At 37.0% G+C, this 19660-nt stretch overlaps 1 protein-coding gene and 1 long non-coding RNA gene across 3 annotated transcripts; both read right to left on the reverse strand.

Moving 5' to 3' along the window:
- Window positions 1-2848: 2848 nt before the first annotated feature.
- On the reverse strand, window positions 2849-5880 carry LOC311083892. 2 transcript variants are annotated; one of them, XR_014606378.1, is made up of 4 exons: window positions 5620-5880; window positions 4353-4409; window positions 3777-3856; window positions 2849-3686 (listed from the first exon to the last, which is right to left on the reverse strand). It is a non-coding gene; the product is annotated as an uncharacterized lncRNA (long non-coding RNA). The 2 variants fall into 2 exon arrangements; XR_014606379.1 differs by having other exon boundaries at window positions 5568-5880.
- A 9170-nt stretch (window positions 5881-15050) lies between these two features.
- Window positions 15051-16565, reverse strand: LOC311082618 (uncharacterized protein). Its single transcript, XM_084113557.1, has 5 exons — window positions 16509-16565; window positions 16155-16224; window positions 15851-16031; window positions 15365-15531; window positions 15051-15196 (listed from the first exon to the last, which is right to left on the reverse strand). Exons 1-4 carry the CDS (start codon window positions 16554-16556, stop codon window positions 15369-15371), a joined length of 462 nt encoding a protein of 153 aa, XP_083969683.1. The 5' UTR covers window positions 16557-16565; the 3' UTR covers window positions 15051-15196; window positions 15365-15368.
- Between the last annotated feature and the right edge of the window lie 3095 nt (window positions 16566-19660).

Here is a 19660-nt window from a genome sequence, read left to right on the forward strand (position 1 = left end):
ATAAGAGAGAGCAGCAACAGCCCTGGTAAGATCATTTCATTTATTTACTTTTAATGATGATGATTGTGTGTTAAGCGTCTGCGACTTACTTTCACTTTGATTTGCGATAGTTTGCACGTTGGCTTGATGAATACATAACTTACTCAGCTGCTCATCTGCGGTGATTCCAGTAGCGTCGTCATATCTGGCTATCACATTACATATAGATATAGCCTATAACGCGTGTATTTATTTATTTTTTTAGCATTTTTGGGAGGAGTACAATTTACATATGTGGTTTCAACAACCAGATGCATTTTTACACTTGTCCAGTTTCATCTGGAATGCGTCTCAGACCTCCTCCTGAAGTGGTTTTGAGCGATCGGTTTCAAATCCGTCTTGAATGCGTTTCGGAGGGCATTTACACCTGGTCTTTTCACGATCGGATAGCTATCCGAATTGAGAAAACGCATGAAGTGGCCAGGTGTAAACACCCCCAAAAACATACGCATGAAAGCCGGAAAAACAAACGCTGGTTGGCCTCTCGCGTCCAAATTTGACGAAGTGGTGGGGGAAGTGACGTATGCCGTAAAGCAGTCGAATTTTGTAGTTCTTTTTGTGCTCGGGTAACTACCCGAACCCCGAAGTTACATAGTGCCAGTAAAAGCGATACAGACCCCGTCAGGCTATGGCAGACGTGTCATTCAACCTATTGTAAGTCCATGTACCATCACAAGGGTTTTGGAAATATATTATGAAGGTCGAAAAGTTACATAGTGTTGCTTTAAGGCAGGACAAAAACTAAATGTAGTTAACCTGACAAAACTTTATCTAGCAGGAATGACTAAATTAATTTAAATTCATACAACAAGATTACAATAAATTATTTCAAACTAATTCAATTTTGTTGGAAAAATGTAATTCAATTTCGTGGAAAACCTTTCCTTAATTTAATTAAGTTCGTTCAACAGATTATTTTTTTGAGTGTACAGTTGTGGTGCGCATCTGTCAAATGTGTCCATTCTGAGCTTTATTGGAAATTGTTGCATAAACCTGATTGAATTAGGTTACAACAACAAAATGTATAGGTTGAATCAGGTTTGAATCAAAAACCTGAATCAAAATTCTTAAAGCAACAGCAGCACATGTTCACTTTTTACAGTGCAGTTAAAGGGACTATGTGTAGCTTTTTAGATATTTTATTATCTAAAATCAATATTTTTATTCATGAATATGCCCTCAATGGTGTACAAATACCTATGCCAATGATCAGACTAATCCTCGTAAACAAAGAATTTATTATCTTTATATACATGGGATGGGTAGTTCCGCCATCTTGAAAAACTATAATAGCAGAAAGGGACAAAAATGTACTAGGCCAACGCGTTTCCACAACGCGTTTTCGTTCAGAACCAGCGTCACGTGACTGAAGCCAGCAGAAGCGGAGGAGCAGAGCAGTGAGAGGCGCTTGTCACTGCCTCGGCAAGTTTAAAAGGATGCACACTACACGGTTATTTATACACCGTTCATTCATACATACATATGCTGAGTCAGGATAAGGAGTCCTCGTCGTCGAAAAAGTCCAAAATAGACCGTAAAAGGAAACGTGACTGGAGATTACAAAAACAAGGGTTAATGTCGGGATAGCTAATGCAGGAGAAAGCTTTCAAAAGAGACCCTGAAGTTGCCTGCTTTCTTCTCGACAGGTAAGTCAATGTTATGGTCTTAATTACAAGCTTTTTTTTCATTGCTTGGTTGTGTACTTTATTATATAGACAGTAGAACATTTATAGTTAAAAGTTAAACAGGCTCTTTGATAAATAGCAGCTATTGAGTAAAGTAACGTTAGAGAAGGCTCTGATGATGATGATATCTAACAATGCACGTACTTCAAAAAATATAACGAGTAAATAAGGCATTACTACTAATTACCATAGTTAATGTTTTTCACAGTCAATAATTGATAATTGTAACATTCTTTTTTTCGTTGTTTCAAGTTTCAGTTTGTTTTAAATAACAAACCTGTTCACCCGAAGAAAAACTCAAAGTGATATTATAAGACATCCTGTCATAGCTTTTTGGTACATAACAGCTACCGTAGATGCAACACGCATTTGAAAAAGTGAGGCGCTGGAGAGCATTATTCGTTTGAATGCAAAATACAATTTCACCACTAGATGGGAGAAATTCCTACACACAGTCTCTTTAAAACTCAGACAAACTGGTTGGGTGTAGTGCTTGCATTAGCACCTTTCCCCTCCCTGAGGTGATAATGTGCACTTTTTAGGTCCAGATGGAGTTTCCCTTGATTGGTGAACCCTGGGCCACCCTTTCTTCATAACGTAGCACTCTTGCAGTAGATGAGTCAGGTGGAGGAACTCACTACCAGGCCCATTACTCGTTGTATTCAGGAGTGTGGTGAGCCCTTGTAATCTGGCTAGTGCTTCATATGTAGTACACTGTAAAAATAAAAGGTGCCTGGAGGAACCTTTTGGGGTTCTTCACTTTGCCACACCGGCGGAACCGTCTGTAGATCCTCTAGGCACCCTTTAAAAAGGGGAGGTTCTCTGAAGAACCACACAGGTTTCCTGAGGAACTCTTATATTAGGCACTGTGTGGAACCACTTTGGGTGCCTCCAGGAACCAAATTTCATTTTTTTTAAATATTTAATTTCATGTTGTTACTATGGTTACCTTTGACTTCTATTATAATAAACAAATTGAACCAAATACAAAATAAGAATTTTTATTACATATTTGATATTCATTTTTATACATACACTTCCATGCACATGGGAAAAAAAGCTAACTATAGATTAATATCAATGAATACTCAAAAAATAGTATAATACATAAGCAACATGAATAATCAACCATGTACAATAGATAGACAAGAAAATACATCTCAACAAAATGCATGGAAACGCATATGTTCCACGAAATAAATCAATGTAAAAAAATTACATTTTGATTAATTAAAAATGTCCATCTTTACTTAACTTTAAAACATTTGTGTTTCAGTCCGATGGTAAGTCTGACATCACTGTTTCCAAGTACAAAAGCTCTATCAGATGCCAAAAACAAACAAACAGTGCTAATATACACTCATTGTGCTGTAATATTCTTGAAAATTATGATCCTAACCTTTATCTCTATACCAAAATCTTAGATGGTTAGTTATTCAGCTATTTTGAATCATAAAATGTTGAAGTCTGGGATGCCGTGAGACTGCAGACTGTAATGTACACTACGGCTTTTGAAAAGCTTAAATGTGTGACTTGAATCAACAGTGTTCATAAATGGTTGTTGAGTATTCTCACTAGAAACAAGATAGAGGAAGTAGAAGTAGAGGCTTGGACCCGGAAACAGTATTCCTTATGTCACAACAAGCAGAAAACATTTTCCATTATAACAGAGTTAAGGTGCAGTAAAATGATCTGTTGTTCTGCGAATGTTCACTGGTGAATTCCAGTCATTTCAATAAGAATTTACATGGTCAGCAATTTCGTTTGTGGTCAAAAATGTCACTATGGGACCAAGTTGGTGTGAGGTACTTAAAGAGTTAGAAAAGTGAAGAGGTGCCGCAGCTTCGATTTCCGTGTGTTTTTCCTCTGTTCTGGTGGATGGTCCAGGCATTTCAGTGATTTTCAGGTCTACAGGAGGATTTTTATTCTTGTTCAAACTTGTATTTCAGCTTACCGAGATCCCTGCAAAGTACAACATTTACTGTTAGTAAGGTTATTAAAGTGATAGTTGTGAAATTTAAATAATTTCCTCAGTCGTGTGACGTTCCAAACCTGTTTGACTTTCTGTCTGTGGAACCCAAAAGCAGATCTCAGGCATAATGCAACCCCAGTCACCGATCGCTTACCGATCACTGCATGAAACAAGCAGAAAAAATTTGTGTAAATCATTCAGGAAACCATTCTTATGTACACTTGTCTAGTTCAATTCAATGCAACAATTTATGTAAAAATGGTTAAGCTCCAAAAATGTCCCAGAAAAGATCCTAAAAATAATCAATGAGTTCACAACTCATGTGTTATGGGTTGTGTTGTAAGTCTTCTGAAGCCATAATAGCTTTTTCCTTTTTTTTTTGTCGAAAAAGACTAAACTTGAAGTTATAATTCAGAATTAAAATGTCTTATATTCAAATGCAAATGATAAAGATATAAGAAAAAAATGCTTAGCATTATTTGTGAACCAAACCTAATATTATTTTTCTGAGTAACATGAATGAGATTTGAGAGCATGAGGGAAGATTTTCAGAGAATAACTGATTAAAAAAACACTAGTACACAGTCAGACAATACAATTTCACACAGAGAAAGTTCATAGTAATAAAGTACTTGCATGTGGTGCAGGTAACTTACTGTAATTCAATGTTGCCTCAGAAATGTTCAGATTATTTTAGAAATGTAATGGTTGTTCTGGGGATACAAAAGAAAAAAAGCTGATTATTCACAACAATATTTATTGACCAGTAAATGGCTTTAAAATTGTAACGTATTTGAGAGAATGAGGGCACCTGTAGTAAGTAAAGTTAGGCTAAACAAAAACAGACCAAACTATAACTTTTAACCTGCTTTTGTTATTCATAACAAACGCCAATGACAGCAGGAATCAGCTAAATTATAGGCTATATCAGCAATTTGACGACACAGTTACAGAATATGTTGAATTGAATGACTAAATCAATCTAAGACAATAAATCAATAATTTCCATTTGTTCATTAGATCAACGTAACGTTAGTTAGCATCGCGGCTAAAACCTTCATACCAGATACTGTGCAATAAACGAGTGGTAAACACTGTAAAAACGTAGTAATGTATAATAAATTTAATTTATATATGTGTGTGTTTGAATCATAGACTGTAAAAAATATGGACAAAGCGTCTGTGACGTCACCCATAGACTTTCTGAAGAACGGTTTTGAAGCCGTTTATGGGGGGTATGGCCGGCGCCATCTTGGAAAATCTTGGGAAATCCTAACCCCGCCCCCCTTCTGACGCAGCGCGCATCATTCAGCTCGCTCTGCTAAGTTACTCCGGTTCTCTGTGTATATTTTAATCTCTGTGTATATTTCAGGCAACGAAATATGTTATAAAACACCACACTAACTCTTTTCGTTTACATTTAAAGAAATATTAAACATTATAGCCACACAAATGTTATTCACTGCACATAACGTTTGCCTATTTATAACAAAACGAAATATAAAACACAAACCTGCCTCGTTTTAAATATAATATAAAAATATTAAACATTTTAATATGGTCCAGGCAATATGAGCATTTGTACTAAACAACAGAGGTTGCAGTAAACAACATTACATATCATATGCGTTGTATTAAAATTTAAAATGACAAAACTCAACCCAGTATATTTTTGTTAAAATTCAGTTTTATCAATATAAGTAAAAGGTAAAGTTACAAGAAGCTATACAAATAAAGCAAACAATTCAGTCATAAAAAGTCAGCGCTCGATCTAGTCTAACCATACGGTACAGTAAAATAGCTTATAAAGTTATGAAACTTCCCCTCAGCCAAAACGATTGCCCAGGGAACAAATTATAGATTTAACTTACGTTACGAGACCAAAAATCGCCCGTTAGATATACAGAAGACGAATCATGTTACCACTACAGAGACGCCAGAGACCGCGGCATATCAGAACGTCTAGCCGAGGAAAGCCTGTTCCAGGCGGGGTACATCGCGCCGAGCGCCCGGTCATCGCTGGATCTCACAACTGGATACAATTTTCATAAATCTTTATAAATAAACCACAGATTTGAGCTTTAAACAACTACATTCTCGCCTGAAAAACTCTTAAAACTACATTTCATGATACAGAAACAGTAGTATTATATGTCAACTGTATTAAAAAATGGCGGTTCTTATGTTGTCATTCTCCGTGCTCTGCCGTGTCAGCTGTCAATCAAGCTGTCAATCAAAGTTAACCACGCCCTTATTGTCATACATTTTATATCTAAATATGATCTAAACTAACGAGTTAGAAAAAAATTCACAGCCCTCATGGTTGTCAGGCACTCGGAACCTATCGAAAAATACAATAAAAGTCCATGGGACCAACCTGTAAAAACATGAATTTATGCTGTGAAAACGGACATTTTAACATGGGGGCTATGGACATTTGCTCCCTTTTGGGACCTTCCCCTAGCGGATTTTCGATGTATTGCAGTTTTTCGCACTTCCGGGTAGGCTTCATTTTTCAGATCAGAATGTTGCCGCTTGGTTTGAATATATAGTGAGTAGACTCTGTATTTATATTTATTTGCGAGTTTACAAACCTTGTAACGGAGAGCCGAACAAACGGCGGAAGCTTTGATGAGAGGAGCCGTTACTTTCAAACCCGATGACGTCAGTGGATACTATTGTTGTTGCGCCGCGCGCGAGCAGCACTGAAGTGACGACAGCAGAGGAAAAGCAGCAGTTTCGTGACAGAATACAACTTTTCTCCTCCTGGTTCTTCTTCTTCATATTATTAATATTATTATTATTTAGTGTTGTTTTTTTAAGGTTTAAATTACTTAATAAAATAGCCTAGGCCTATACTAAATATATGTAACCCAAGTGAAAAAGACGTAGGCTACTGTTAAATGTATTAAAATGCATTAAAGTATATTTGTATTGTAGTAGGTCTACTAAAAACACACTCAAGTACATTTTTAATACATTTAATAGTACGTCTTTTTCACCTGGGTATGTATACTGAATCAAACTTAAGTAGCCTATAATAATAATAATAATAATAATAATAATAGGATAATAATAATCTTATTCTGGCCTCACTGAACCATTGGGTTCCTCCAGATGCTGGCTTTAACATAAGAGATCTTCCAGGAACGACTTAAATGTTAAAAGATCTTCCAATAACCCTTTTATCGCATTCAGGTTCCTCTATTTTCCCCCAAAGCACTTTGAGGTCTCATGGTAATGAAAAGGTGACTCCAGAACCTCTGAACTAAATACAAAGTGCTTAAAGGATCCCATAAGTTCCAGCAAGAACCTCAAAGATTATCAATGCTCCTCCTGTAACCCTACTATAGGAGAAAGATCTTAGAGGCACCTAAATGACATTTTGAAGTTCCTTGAGTATCCAACAGGATATTTGAGGCTCCTTTAGTTTTTACAGTGTAGTTCTCAAAGGCTTTGGCTGGAAGTAAGTTGTAGTTCTTGTGTTTCTTTTTTTTCTGTTCTTGTTCCTCTGTCCTTCAGTGAATCTGCTTGTTATCATCAGCCATTTTCAATAATGCTCAATCATCGCTCAATTAATCACTTAATTATCTCATTAACTCCAACACTGATTCAGTGTTACATTTAACAGCCTGTAGTGTGCATACTGAGCAGTGTTCATTTCATCTGGGCTAACAAATCTGGGGCCTACATGGAAACTGAGGACAAAACTGACTGAGCCCCAGTTAGATAGCCCAGGTCAAACCCATTTGGGCCCGACACGGGTGTGCTGGCTGGGACATAGCATATTTTAACAACATTATATGACTAAAATCTACATTAGATCACGATCGGAAGTTAATACAAACACCCAATGGTGGTTTAAAGTGAGTTTTGAGTAAAAGTATAATATTAATCTTTTAAATTGTGTTATGTGTCCAGGTGCTAATTGTAGCTCTAATGCAACTGTTGCGTGAGGAGCTATTCTATTCCATGAACTAATTTGTCAAAATAATTCACATAAGGTCCCAGGAATATTTTGTTTTTTTCTAGAAAGACTTCAGATAATAGGTGGATTAATGTATAGTGAGATCAATGTGGTGTAGATGGGCAAACCATGTAATGCCAGAATAAAGACTAATAATGGTTGAATACAAACAAAAAAATAATCATAAAAGAACAATGAAGATTAGGTCTCATTCCTGGCAGAAGTGTGAAAGGTTTGTTGAGTGAGAACAATAGAAACATGAACAGGGCAATTCTCCTCGCCATATAGAGTGCAAATGGGTATTTTCAGGGCTTAATATTTAAGGGTAAAATACTTAATATTTACAGGGTAAAATACTTAATATTTTATAAGCATCTTATCTGTCTTCTCTAATAACTCACATGACATGGTCTTAGAAAATGTTTCATAAATGTTTCATTGTGGCTTCAGCCCCATTGTGTTTCTAAGTTGCTACACTACAGCCACATCATATTTTTATCCATTTAAAATATATATTGTTTATATATATATATATATATATATATATATTTTTTTTTTTTTTTTTTTTTTAGAATATAGACTCCATATTGATAACAGTCTGAGTAATTCTGAGTCTTGAACTGTAAACTTTTTAAGTGTTGGCTTTCTAAATACATGTTGGTTATGTGTCTATTCTGAATGACTTGTGAGCATCAACCTTTTTATTTTGGGTATGTCATTTATGCCCCACTTTCCAAAATTGAGGGTGTGGAAGAAGGGGTTAATATCCCCCAATGCAGCAATTTCATTATTTTATAGAAACACTTCCTTGAACTGCTACACAAGCATCTTATTTTTTTTAAAAGTTTAATTAAACTGGAAATAAACCACAGAACAGGAATGAGTCTTTTAATGATTTGAATAAACATTAATCTTCTCTATAATGTTAATATAGTAGTATGTAACAATTGATATAACTGATTAAATAATAGTTCACTTATTATCCCACATAACAGCTATGAAATAAAGAGACATTAAGAAACCTACAACCAGAGTGACATCAATGCCACCTTCATTAAAATGACACTAGATATGCATGTTAAATGTTGCATTTAAATGGATGCTTTTTTTTTTTTTTTTTGTAGAAAAATACTAAAAGAGGAACAAGATACTAATCAGAGGAACAAGCAACACCATCAGAGAAGCATACAGACAAGAGGCTGCAGATACCTTCACTTGGTCTGGGACCCACTTATCTGTGAACAGGGAATATATGCAGTGAAATGTAATGTATTCATGACAGAAAGATGAGCTTACTAATGATTAAAATGAAATAAAATGTTCACCTGTTTTTCCTTCAGAAAACATCAGAGGACCCATAGATATGGAAGCACTGTCATAGAAGTCCAGAGACCTGTGCTCTCTCCAGTGCGGTCCAGAGTTACAGTTCTACAAGAGAAAAAGACCAAATTCATCCGCCTAAATCCCTGTTGAATATCACTGAACAAACATAAAGGAGTGCACAACGTCTCCAGAAGAGGACAGCAAAAACAGGTACTGTAGCATCACTGACTTTAAACCTTATCATTATGTACATTAAATGAAAATCATTATAAATCAAATAAAATCATTGTGAAATGCTATTTCCCTGTCAATATTTAGATTAGTGTTGGATGGTGTTTGTCAATGGCAGAATCTTAAACCTTTACATTTACAAACATCCGTTATAACCTTTACATTTCATGATCGATATATAATAGACAACACTAATACGACTAATATAATTAATAAATTACATTGCTATTCCACACATAAATTGATAAATTATTTGACTGCATTTCTCTATTACAGTACCACCACTTAATATATCACTATTTAATAATAATGAGAGGTTTTGTCAGAGCCGGCACAACCTAAAGGCAGAGTAGGCAATTGCATAGGGCCTCGGGCTTAAAGCGGCGCTATGCGGTTTTTGGCTATTTCTTTGCTGTTTTCTTGCTTTTTGCTCGCGGGTTTCTCTATAGAGCTCCCCCTACAGCTTCGGAATAGATATTTGAAAACACTGTCATCAAAACTCGTTGGCAACTCTCCCCCCTCCCATCTTCTCCCTCTGGTCCTGTGCATTTGTTTTCAAAGAACCCGGTGAACACACGGAGCCATGTCCACTGAGGTATGTATGATACACAGAAGGCTAGCATATAAATGTATGTGTGCAGTGCCGTAAAGCAATTCGTTACATTGCGAGACCTGATATCATGCGATACTTCCTGATGCGGCCCACCGGCCCAAAGTTGCAAGGTCACTCATATATATTGTCACTCACCTCTCATGAAACCAAATAATGTCACCATTTTAAACTGGGTCCTACCTCCTGAATGTATGAAAAGATCAGGTACGAAAATGCAAAAATGCTCCTTTTCTGCAGCTGACTGCCTTAAATCATTGACTTATGATGGCTCCGATATAAACACATAATTCGGTGGCTGCTAAGCGAAAGGCTAATCAGGCATGCAAAGACTGCAGCTCATAATGTAGATTTGTGAGTTAACACCATGTATTTTGTAGTGATTGTAATGTGTTCTAAAAATAAACTTGTTCTTTTGATCAGCGTCATTTCAGGACAGATCATTTGCAGGTTTATTATGAGATAAAAAGAGCCTGAGTGCCATAGATGCATCCAGACTGTTAAACACTTTGAATTTGTGCTTACAATTAATGACATTGCTTCGAGAGCTGACTAGCAAAATACTAAAGTAAAAGTAAAGATGACTGTATTCAAAGTCAAAGAGCAAACACATTTTTTTTATCTTTCAAAAAGTATCTCAACTGTCTTTATCTTTCTAAATTCTACTGATGTTTACTTTTCTGCTCTAACATAATACTTAATTTTAGCTTTCAAATCATAAATACTGTTGCTATATTTATTGAAAAATAAGCAGTAGTTAGTCTCTTCAATGAGCAGTTGATTTGTGTTGGCTATATAGTGCATATTTTTACTGCAATACATATTGTGATGATTGTTTCAATTGGATGGGGAAATCCTTTCCCATACCTCATTTGGGAAAAAAGGACAAAAGCACTGATGTGCATTTATAGTGGTGTCCTGGAAGTAGTCATCTACTTTTTTTTTTCTTTTTCTTTTTTTTGCCAATGTAATGTTGTCTCTTATTTTCTTTCATTTTACTGTATAGAGAAGGCAAAACTTTGCTATCCCAAATAGCGGATGTTACTGTAAATAAATTACTGAACAAATTACTGGAAAAAAGTTTGATTAATTTGGACAGGTAAGAAGTACAAATTTTAATGTTTTATAAATTAAAAGGTTAGGAATCAAATTTGTTTCTAGTGATTTTTATTAGGAGGGGTGCGGCACGGGGAGCCTCCAACATAAATGTTGCCTAGTGCCTCCAAATGTCTACACTGTAAAAAAGTTTCCTGTAAAATAACAGTAAAGAGCTGGCAGCAGAGACGCCAGCAGTATACCGTTATTTTTACGGTATTCATACGTAAAATGATTTTACGGTAGTAGTCTGTAAACCAGAAAAATGGTATATTTCTGTATTTCTATAATTTACAGTAAAGAGCTGGCAGCAAAGACGCCAGCAATATACCGTAATTTTACAGTTGTAGTCTGTAAACCAGAAATACAGTATATTTCTGTAGTCACACTGTTAAATGGTTTCACAGTCTAATACAGTAAAACAAATGCATATTTGGTGAATAATATGTGATTATTTGGAAATTACAATATTGTTTAGGTTGTTACTTTAACTTTTCACAGTTTACTTTAGACAGGCACAGTAGATAATACAATAACTAAATTTATCAGTTTACTAAAAGTCTTTATTGCAATCAGTATTGATTGCAATAAACTTCATTATTCTCAGGCCTATAGACAGTTGCTTAAGATATACATTATTGTGAATATTATGCACAATAAGCAATACAAACTTCAAAATCAAATACCTTTATTTCAAAGAGCAATGTTAATATCAACATGAATACAACAAATGGAAAAGTAGTGTCTGCTTTAGACTATGGCAATAAACAAACTCTTAGATTGCTCGTCAGAGACTGCCCCTAACCCTTTACCAAACGGGAAGGGCATGATCTATAGATGACTTTTTTATCTTATTTAAAGGGTTAGTTCACCCAAAAATGAAAATTCTGTCAGTAATCACTCACCCTCATGTTGTTCCAACCCCGTAAGACTTTCGTTCATCTTCAGAACACAAATTAAGATATTTTTGATGAAATCTGAGAGCTGGATCACTCCTCCATAGGCTTCTAAGGGATTGAAACTTGCCAGCCCAGAAAAGTTATTAAAGACATTGTTAAAATAGTCCAAGTGACTACAGTGGCTCAACCATACGTTTATCAAGTGACGAGAATACTTTTTGTGCACAAAAAACAAACAAAAATAAGGACTTTATTCAACTATTCATTTTCTTCTGCGTGGGTCTGAGTATATTCATGTAGTGTAACAGCGCAGCACGTCTGTGTTGTACGTCACACGCATCACACACATGACCAGCTACGGCCAATAGTGAGCCTACGTGGTGACGTACAACACAGACGCGCTGCGCTGTTACACTACATGAATATACTCAGACCCACGCAGAAGAAAATGAATACTTGAATAAAGTCCTTATTTTTGTTTGTTTTTTGCGCACAAAAAGTATTCTCGTCACTTGATAAACGTATGGTTGAGCCACTGTAGTCACTTGGACTATTTTAACAATGTCTTTAATAACTTTTCTGGGCCGGCAACTTTCAATCCCTTAGGAGCCTATGGAGGAGTGAGACAGCTCTCAGATTTCATCAAAAATATCTTAATTTGTGTTCCGATGAAGAACGAAAGTCTTACGGGGTTGGAACAACATGAGGGTGAGTGATTACTGACAGAATTTTCATTTTTGGGTGAACTAACCCTTTAAGACATAAGTTTGAACACTTAACAAATTCTCTTGGAAAACTGCACTATTAAGACAACATTAAGACCTTGTAACCGCACTGGCATTAGTACATTAATATTAATATTAGCTCAAATGATCTATAGGGAATTTTAATAATTAATCATGAATATGATTAATATTTTGCATTTTACAGTTACATTAATTTATTCGAAGTTGAAAATAGATCGATTTGTATATATGAATAATCAATCACAACAAATTATAATTCATCATTCATATATCAAAAATCCTATTTCAGATCGATTATGAGATAACCCTTAGTGGAAATGAATAATCATCAAACGGGAAAACTTTGTCCAGCAAAACGGCCGTAAGATTAACTTAACAATTTCCCAACAAAAATTATCTCTTTCTTATAATTTGAAGAAAGCTATTTTCTGGCCATAAAAACAACTCTCCTGTTCTTATAAGATTAGGTTACTTAAAGTAACAAATCAGCTTTGTAGCTTAAGATCGAAAACATCTCATTGACTTTAGTTATGAGCAGGCAGACAGAATCAATCAAGTATATATGGAATTTAATAATTGGACTAATACATCGAACTAAGGAATATATCAAACTACACAATACACACGGATTATATGTCTATGTACATACAATACAGTTAAACAATACAAGATAACGAATAACAGATGAGAGAGGGAGAGGATGAAAGGGAGAAAGTGAAACTAAAGTTCAGGATGAGAGAGATCACCGAGATGATCTCAGCATGGCAAAATCACAGGCAATGTAACCTTTTGAGAGACAGCAAGGAATCAAATCACATTAAAAGTTCAATAAACTTATCTTGCAAAATGGTTCTCTTTGTTGCTGAAGAACGCCGAGTTCGTGCGTGTGTCCTAAGAGCAGCGTGCGTGTGTTTCTTTAAGAAAGCAGGGCTTGCTTCGGTGCGCGCGTGCTGTGTCTTCCATGCGAGCGCGGGAGGTTCAAAGAGTCTCTTTCTTTGAGGTGAAGTTGCCGGGAATGATTCAGGCTAAGTTCATTCAGCTCATGAATGAACAGAGGCGAATAGGAAAACGAAACTAGACTATAGAAAAACATAAAAAGAAATAAAATAGAAGAAAAGAGAAGCAGGCCGAAGCCGGTCCGGACTTGGGTTTCCAAAGTTTTTGAGGAGGGAGAAGAGAGAGAGGAAACTGAAGGTTTAGGCTTTTATCAGTGTCCCGTGTACCGTCCCCTTTTTCGTGGTCGACGAATCCTCTTAGAGCATTCCGAGCAGAAGATTTTCTTGTGTGTTAATGTAGCCCGACCCTCGTGTGGAATCACGAGGGGGCAAAGTATGATATTATGCTCAGGGAATTAAAAACGCATGGAACCATAACGTTTATCACAGTCTCTTATCAAAAATCTTCTTCGTCATGCAGAGGAGATCAAAACAATACTAAGGACATATATTGACAAAGATAGCAACATAGAGATACATTCTTTTGTTGAACCAAGGCACTTAAAGATTACATCACTGTAATTCAAAAACACAACTATTCTAATATCACACTGGTGAACATGCAAATCACCTGGAACACTCTTTGTACATTTTTAATAGTTAGTAAAATGAAATTTTACTAGTGGAAGTCCATATATGTCAATGTGTGTGTGTATCTGTGAGGTCGGCATCTGTTGCATCTCGTGGTGCATACCACGTGAGGGGTTGGGGGCTATTTGAGAATGTGTTACTCGGCAAAAACAAAGGTAGTTCTGTGGGCAGACTAACTTGACAGCCTGAGGCGTCATATAATTTTGCTGAGAGAAGCAAGATAGTCCTAGTTGTCCCAAAACAACTGAATGGGGTAAGTCTTGCAATTTTCCTTCAGTACACAAAGAACAAACGTTAGACACAGTAAGGGAATTGTGGTCGCAGCACGTGATAGTATGAGAAACAAACAGGGGCCTGTTCGTTGATTTCATTAGGTCGGGTAAAACATTAACCAGGGCCTGCTTGTAGAGACTTGTGTCAGAAAGCTAGTCAATTAGGGCTTTCTGAATATGAACGTGTAGTGTTCATATTTAGTCAGCATGAGAAGAACAATCATGATTCGCTACTTCAGAACATCTGACCGGACAGACGGTCAGTGTCGTTACAACCTTTTTGATTAAATAAGTAAGAACATTTAGCATACAAGCATCTTTGGCAATGTTTTTGGGAAAAAAAGCCCACAGGCGCATGTTTTTCCTCTTAAAATGCAATGTATTGTCTGTAAAAATATACTTTCATAATAACATTTTGAACATGCAGAATTGGCAACATTTCGAAAACAAACTTGAGAACATTTTGAAAATGTGCATTAAGGCCATTTTGAAACTATTATAGTACAGTAGAACATTTTGACAATATGCATAATATGCATCAATAAAAATAAAAAAAACATTTAGGGATGAAACTGTAAGGTAGGCATCTGTGCCACTAGACTTGCAGGTTACCTCTTAAAATTGTCCTTTGAGGTAGGCTTATGTTTTTACCTCTGAAAATAGTCCTGTGAGGTAGGCTTGTGTTTTTACGTTTTAGTTCTTGTGGATCCAGGAGAGATGACCATCACTTTGGTAGCTGTTCCTCTCTGCAGCATTATTCCAGTGTTGCCACTGTCAAACAACAGCAAACAATCATAATCATAATAATAAATAAACTATACAATAAGTACAGTATACACTCCAAGCTAATGTTTATGAAGTAATAATACCAGTTCTCTTGTGGCTTAATGTGTCAATGCCAGACTGTCAAAACAAAGAGAGTGAGATTAAAGAGCTCACCGATCTATATGAAGTTCCATTCAAAGTCAAGGAGATTCTTCAGTAGCATGGCGACGTGTGTATTGACTGCAGAAGACTTCTTCTGGACGATCACACCTTTCTTCTTGGAGACAACCTTGCCCCTTTTGGCCTTTGTCCCTCTCTCTGGATTTATACCAATGAAGCGCCTGAAATCAAAATAGTCTAAAATCAGAGTGGGGTTGCAACAACTTACTGTTTTGTGTACATTCAATTAAATGCAATTGTTTTTTGTCTTTCTTCATTGCACAAATAGAGTGGACTTGAATGACATATAGAAGTGACATTATGACAAATGGAATTATGATAAAGCCTATAGTCCAAAAAAATACCCTGTGTGTGTGTGTGTGTGTTTTGTGGCTTGAAATGTACAGTACTAATACCATTTTATGCAAAAATACAAACACATACACATTAATTTAATTGTATATATCCATATAATGATGACAAGGAATGAAGGGGTTTTACCTCTGAATGAATTCCAGAGTGCAGGCTGCCTCATCTTGATATTGAAGGTTGAATATATAGTAGATTGCAAACACAGCAGCAAGTCCCGTTGCAAATGTTGGTGTGATGCCCTCAGATATTACACGCCCCTCAAAAGTGATCATCCAACCTTTAATTGTGACTTGCCCTGTTGCACCTGAAACTTTAAGTCATAACAACATGGGAATGCATGTTACCTTGTGTAAACATTTGTAAACCTAAGATGAATGGTCGATATGATACTGTATATAATGTGTCTATCAAGGAATTTAAATTAAATGTATACCAGGCAGTATCAGGCGTGGACTTGCAGGAAGACTGAGAGTTGTCTCAACGTCAGCTGCAGTGGCAGACACCTTTAGGGAACAAATACATTATGCTTACCATAATACGATTTTTAAGAAGAAAAATTGTAAAAAGGTCAATAATTAGTAAACACTAGGTGAGAGTAACCTAGAGGTGAATGAGGTAGGCTTCTGAAGTACCAACAGTCAAACTGCTAAATAGATTTGCCATTCAAAATTGGGTAAAGGGTAACTTTATTATTTAATTTTATTTGTACAGGTCTTGGGGAGTTCTACTGCAAATGTCTAAAAAGTAGTATGCACCCTTTTGTGGCTAAATAAAAAATAAAACTTACATCTGTAAGGAGGATCAGTCCGGTTAGGTCCTCTCCAAAGTGTGCCATGAGCAATTGAACAACACGAAGTGCCAACTCATTATCTTCACCATTAGAGAGGATATCCTTGACATCTTTGTTGGTAGGTTTTCCCCTGAAGTATTCTGTGATGGCTCTTCCACATTCCTCCATACTGAGTTCCAAGCTACGAAGCACATTGATGTCTGTGAGCAACTCAAAATGTGCGTATATATACCTTGGCATGAAAAGAAAAGGCCATTTGCTTTTCATATCTTCAATGTCAGGTGGTGGAAGTGTATTTATATGGCGACGTTGTAGAGAGAATGTGAGCTCCATTAGATTTTTAACTTCTGCTCTTTCTGCTCCACCTGCACCCTCTTGTCTGTAAATCTCCTCCAGTCTCTGGCGGTGCTGCTCCACAGTGTCATCGGTTTCTTCTGGGGGTAGCTCTGGCTGAAAACGTGTACAACCATATGTGTCAGTTGGACCCCTCTTGCCTGTAGAGGATCGGTGGCATGAGAAGCTTCCGTCACGGTTCACATTCTCAATGCGGTTTTTCAATTGAATCAAAAGTGATGTATAATCAAAAGTGATCCACACAGAAGTGACCCATCTGTTGCAATATCAGCAAAACTCTTTGGGTACTGCCTGATGATATTTCGAACCACAGTTAGGCACTGTGCGCGAGTGGGGTTAGCTTCATACCTTCTCATTTCATCCGCGAGTACTCGTACCATTTGGCGTCGCTCAACTGGTTTAGGTCTCTTGCCATCTGCAATAGCAGAACGAATTTCCTGTGGCATTTGTTCCCAAGGGACCTGAAATGTTTCTGGCCATGTTTTCATTATCTGAGATGTGGAAGGTCTGTTGCTTGGCTCGCTGTTTCTTCCCTGGCTTGAACATGATGAAATGGTCGATAGCTGTGATGAGCTAGAATTAGGTGGAGTGCATAATGTTGGTGATGAAGACCCAGACACCGACCAATCACTACTCGCCAGTGGTGACGAAGTTGGAATGACTTGAAGATCCAATGTAACTGCCTCAGTTTCTAAAAAAACAAACAAACAAAAAAAGAATTAGGGCACATAACTAATAAACTATATCAGAGTCACTGCAGACATTTGGCCAAAAGTCTACTTAACTCTCCTTATATTAGGCATATTTGAAAAGTTTAAAGGTGCATTATGTAGTTTTAGAAAAAAGAAATTCCACAACTGAATAAACAAGAGAATATAACAAGAGAATGGCACACTAAATTAACCATACCTAACTTGAATGCATCCAGGAGTTTTCTGCGCTGGATAACAGGTAACAGATCAGCAATGTCTTCCTGTTGTACATATTTTAAGTCTTCTTTTGATTCCAAGCCAGAGCTCTGAAGTTTTGATATTATTTGTAACTGGGTTTCTTCAGACAGATTTGGCAAGGTCTTGCAGATGATCTCTTTGATTTCTTCACTCATGTTCGCCATCATTCTGGACTAGAGGGAAAGAATGGTGAAGAATTATCAGTGGTGTGCCATGGACAGTGTACTCAGGCAAGGGATAGTAATCTAGCAGATTCTCCTGATTAATACAACAGTAGCTTCTCTGCATCAGTGTGAGGCTGTAAACACCCATGTCAGGAATACGCAGGGCACGATACTTTTCAGCAATAAAATATACTGCTGAATCCTTATGAACGAGAACCACTTTGATTTTTCCAGTGACAAGCCCCTCATCATCATCATCAATCACAATGAGCATGTTCTTTCTGTATTTTGTCCCCTTCACAGTCACTTCATTGGCTATCAGAGTGTTTGTGGAGTCAAAATTGTGATGTGCAACTGCTTCTATGATTACATCATTGTAGTCATCTGAGAAAAACTGTGTGCCCCTCTCCACTGAAACACCTGGAGGGAAGAAGGTACCAGCACTCAGAAAGGCCTGCAGAAGCTGATGTCTCTCTGCAAGGGTAGAACATGGATTCTTAAAGTTGCGCAATTTTCTCAAACACTGCTTAAAATATGCGTGTTTGCTCTCAAATCTTAAAGTCCATAGGCGAATAAGTGGCCCAAACTGGATAATAAGCTCAGGATAATGACTGACATAATGATGTTTGGGCTTCAGTGGGTTGTCAGGAAAGGTTTGTATTCGGCAATGCAAATATTCATCAATCAGAACTCTTAGGTAGGCTATCTGACCATTTGAAATTGCAGGTGCACAAATGAGGTCCACAACTTCTCTAAGTTGCAAAACCAACTGCCATACTTTGTTGTCACCTGGATTTTTTATTTTGTCTCCAATCAAAACAGGCAACATTCTCAGCAAACACCAATTCTGCACAGCATGTCCCCCAAGTTTTCCACCCTCTCAAGATTAACCTCACACGGTTTGTCATTAGCATCCCTACAGAGATACTTGAACTGATTTATTCGTCGATTCAACTCAATATAGCTAAACATTTTATCCACCTTAACAAGATGGTTAATGTACAGTGCCAGATCAGAGGATACAATACCTTCAAAAAGATCATGGCCAAGACATGGAGGCAACCCAGGCTGACATACATGGAAGTATTTGAGCGTATTAAACACAGAGTCAAATTTAACACCTCCACTAGATGTAGACTGTCCTTCACTGCTCTGAACATGACCACTGTATGACTGCACTGTGCGTTTTGTGCCCTGGATAAGAGGATCTGCATGGAATGCTTCTCTGCTGATATCACAATATCTGCAGAAGTGTGAACTCCTGCTGAAGTTCTCCACAAACCCTCCTATGTTATGTGAGCCTAGGTTGTCACCTGCAATGGCACACAAAGTTCCCTTGTAGACCTTTCCATCAGACAGGGTAACACCATTGAGCTCAAGATCTTTAAGATCATTGACGAGGGTGCCCATAACCAAGTCTTGACCAAAATACTTAAAATCGTTTTCTTTACAGAGAAGAACAAGTTGCATTTGATCAGTGCTGGATCTGTTGTGTGGCATTAAATCTGCAAGAGTTAGATACACTGCAAGTATCTTGTGTTTTTTCTTTCCAGATCCCAGTGGGTTTACCACTTCAAATGCATCCTGATACAGGATCAAGCTCAGTGATGAGCTCTCCGTTTGGAAGAGAACATTCTCAGCCATATTTTTGCCATCCCACACATCCTTAAGAATATCCTTA

Source organism: Abramis brama (genome assembly GCF_963993115.1).
Source record: "Abramis brama genome assembly, chromosome: 1".
Classification (NCBI taxonomy): domain Eukaryota; kingdom Metazoa; phylum Chordata; class Actinopteri; order Cypriniformes; family Leuciscidae; genus Abramis; species Abramis brama.